General features: G+C 36.9%; 1 protein-coding gene across 1 annotated transcript; it reads left to right on the forward strand.

The window, feature by feature from the left end:
- Window positions 1-88: 88 nt before the first annotated feature.
- On the forward strand, window positions 89-3,786 carry LOC112505308 (G-type lectin S-receptor-like serine/threonine-protein kinase At4g03230; the record flags this gene model as incomplete). The annotated part of the gene is made up of 5 exons (XM_025109236.1): window positions 89-349; window positions 2,176-2,991; window positions 3,107-3,274; window positions 3,448-3,641; window positions 3,727-3,786. Coding segments are annotated over 5 exons (1,499 nt in total), but the record flags the coding sequence as incomplete, so codon positions are not given.
- Between the last annotated feature and the right edge of the window lie 4 nt (window positions 3,787-3,790).

Consider the following 3,790-nt stretch of genomic DNA (forward strand, 5'->3'; position numbering starts at 1 on the left):
ATGATATCATCAACCAGCAAAGCAATTACCTGTTTTTGCTTCTTCTGTACATTTTCTTTGTGCTTTTATCCTCATTGTTGCTGTTCAGCTAAGCAGAACATCACAATAGGAGAAAGAATTCTCGACGGAGATTATTTGGAATCACCAAACAAAACGTTTCAAATGGGGTTCTTTTCAGGTGAAAGTGGACGATACGTTGGGATTTGGTATGCCATCGATCACACCACTGTGGTGTGGGTTGCTAGCCGTGATAAACCGGTGCCGGATTCCACAGGAGCTCTTATAGTTGCAGAAGAAGGTGTAAGGATTCTGGACAGAAAAGGAAACATTCACTTCAGCGCAGACGCAGGTCAGGTGGAGTTAGGTGGGCCAACTTAGTTTAAGTGAAAATTTTGTGCACTACGGATAAGTGAAGTCGAAACCTAAGCTTCTTCTTCATTTGGGCACCATGAAAATTTGGTACCTGAAAATGTTGCTGCATGTTCGAGCTTTGGTCACCTTACTCAATTACATTAATTATTATGGTTAAGAGGTTTAAGTCATTTTGTTTTATATATAATATCATATGTTCATGTGAAGAACCCATTAAGAACAGTTTTGGTTCTTTTTCTTTTTCGATCTTAATCATTCGAGAACCTAAGAAATTGTGATAAACTTGAGAATTTGGTGGATTATGCGCTATTTCACGTGATTCTTTTTCTATCTATGACGTGGATTTAGTGTATTGATTGACATATATTTGTTTCACAATGTGTTTGTTTTATATGTGTTCGGTTTTTCACGAACACATGAAAATGTTCACATTATGAAACAAACTCATTGTGATAAAGTATATGTTAATCAGTATACTAAATCCAAGCCATAGATGGAAAAAGATCACGTAAAATAGCACCACGATGCACTAGTTTTCAAAATTATCACAATTGTAATAAATATTATTCTAGTTTCATTTGTTTTTTGGAATTCTTATTTGTGAAGCCGAATTAATGGATAAGTCTATAGAATTGAAAATGATCCACAAAAAATAACTTCAATTTTATCCTACACTTTCTTGATGACTATTCATATATGGGGTGTTGACTTAACGATGACTATTGAGTTGTGTCGTGGCTCATTCAGGTCCCTCTCAGCATTGTCTTTATTTCAATAAATATTTAAAAACATTGATCCATTATTTTCATATGTCGGATATGGTGTCGTTTGGTGGCAATGAGAATATTACCCTCTATTCTATTTTGCAGCACTTAGATGAAATATAGGAGAACATTGTAGTTTACCTGGAGAAATAAGGTTGGGTTTATATGAGATCAGTCTTTTTTCATGAGACCACATTTTTACACTTGAAACTTCACAGCAAAATTTGAACCTTCACAAAAAAAAACGCTGTGAAAGTTATTAAAAAAATTACAAACAAAAGTTGGGCCAACCCAACCAAATAACAAAGTGTCTTCCCAAAAGATGCTTGGGGAAGGCTAGAAGCAATGGCTTCTTACTATATAACCCTTTACATTTATGTAAATCCTATTTCTCTTATATGATAATTCTTCAGCTAATTCTTGATTGATTGGTGGGGTTGTCGCGTAAATGGAGTCTCCACATCATGGAGGACCTAGAGTAGAGAATACGGTGGCACGTGCCACCATATTATTCCTCCGTCGAAGGGTAGAAAAATTTAGGTTCGTGAAAGGTGCAACCATATTAATTTGTTGTGTGCTTACCGTATGTATTTTGAAACTACAATGAGAACAAGTTTAATTTGGTAGAGTTGGTTTGCAAGGTTTTTATTCCACCCCAGACCCAAGTTTGAATCCTGTTAATGTCATTTTCTTACTCAAATGGTGCCACCATTTGAAAAAAACTTTGTACATTTGTTTCTTATAGTCAAATGGTGTCACTGTTTGAATTTTTTTCCCTATATCTTTTTCTTATAGTCAAATGGTGCCACCGTTTGAAAAATATTTTGGGTTCGTCTCTGCTCCACACATCGGTTCACAATTGAGGTTATAGACACAAGAGTCTCCATTCATATATGGTGTTCCATAATGAGTAGCTTAGAAGTTACAAAAGGGAAGGAGTTCTTCTATGCTTTTTGTCATTTCTATAGTCTTGTGTGACATTAATTGTGTAATCTTTTTTACAAAATATGACATGTTTGAAACATCATTGTGTTGCCAGGGGGAGCTTCTAACAAGACGTTGGCATTGCTCGACGATGGAAATGTTGTTTTAATAGACAACAATAATACCGTTATATGGCAAAGTTTTGATAATCCTACAGATACTTTTCTTCGTGGTATGAAAATGAACATGAGCTCAAAGTTGATTTCCTGGAAAAGCCCGAACGACCCAAGCACTGGAAGCTTTGTGTTCCAACAAGAAAAGACGATGCAATATGTCATTAGGGTTGGAAACACAACTCGTTGGAAAAGTGGAAGCGGGTCAAAGAAATACAAATTGGAGCTAAACCACATGTTCCCTGCAGACGCAAGGTTTTTGATGAGTGACACTGGAAACATACAGTATTTTACATTGGTGGAACTTAATAAACCATGGAGTTTGGTTTGGGAAGAGCCGAAGGATATCTGTAGCGATTATCAAGTGTGTGGGCAGTATGGTCTCTGTAGCCCAGATACTCAAACTAGATGTAGTTGTTTGAAAGGATTTGAAGCTACTGAACCTGGAGTTGATTCAGCAGGCTGTAGGCACGAGCCTAAAATATGTGGCACAGGTGAAGTTGACGAGTTCCTCAATTTTTCCATGATAGAAGTTTCGAATCCAACATCTTCCGAGTCAACAATTGAATCAAATTGCAGAAACAAATGTCTTGAAAACTGCCGGTGCAAGGCTTATTCATTTTCTAGTGGAAACACAGGAATGCAACAGGGACATTCCAGTCATCTAAACAACTGCAGGATCTGGGAATCGGAACTGTATAATCTTCAAATGGATGGAACAGATAATATTTCCATCCGTATTGCTAGAGGCGTGGGAGGTACTTCATTAAATCTGTATATTTTTGTACCGTCTTCCCTTATTCTTTACATATTTTTTTTATTTTTATAGCCATGGTATTTGGGTTCTTTGTGATGCTTTTGTTGCAACAATAGGCTATATCAACTCAGCACAAGGATATCCATCTCCAACTCCTCGTGGCGATTCATCACCGTTCCTATCAAAGACACGTATTTTGGTCTTTACATCGACAATTCTTATGATCTTATTGTTATGCAGCTTTAGCTATACATATTACAGGAGACTGGTCCCCCATGAACAAGGTATCTAGCAACCCTTGGTTACAAATACAGCAAAATGAATTTATAACTTCCATATCAGTTTCTAGTCAAAAAGAAAAACACGGATCAGCTTATGTGAGAGCTTTTGGATTTTCACCTAGAAAGGGATAATAACATCAAGCATTTGGTCTAATTAAGTTGTCTATCATATTTAGGAAGAAATTCCACGCTTCAAACGGATGATAGTGAAAGACGATCTATAGACTTAGTACATCTAGAACACTCAAGAGAAGACAGTATAGAAGGCATCCGAGTACCATTCTTTGAATTTGAAAGCATCTTAGCCGCTACAGATAACTTCTCGGATGCTAATAAGCTCGGAGAAGGAGGTTTTGGGCCAGTCTATAAGGTGATGATCCCTAACCTTAAACAAGTACTACTCATCTCAATGTATTATTTTTGGACATATATAAGCATTAATATGATGTGATCAGGGTAAGCTTCCTGAAGGAATACAAGTGGCTGTAAAGAGGTTGTCTAGCCTTTCTGGCCAAGGCT

The sequence above is a fragment of the Cynara cardunculus genome, unplaced genomic scaffold (assembly GCF_001531365.2).
Source record: "Cynara cardunculus var. scolymus isolate 2C unplaced genomic scaffold, CcrdV1 Un_Scaffold_9660, whole genome shotgun sequence".
Classification (NCBI taxonomy): Eukaryota; Viridiplantae; Streptophyta; class Magnoliopsida; order Asterales; family Asteraceae; genus Cynara; species Cynara cardunculus.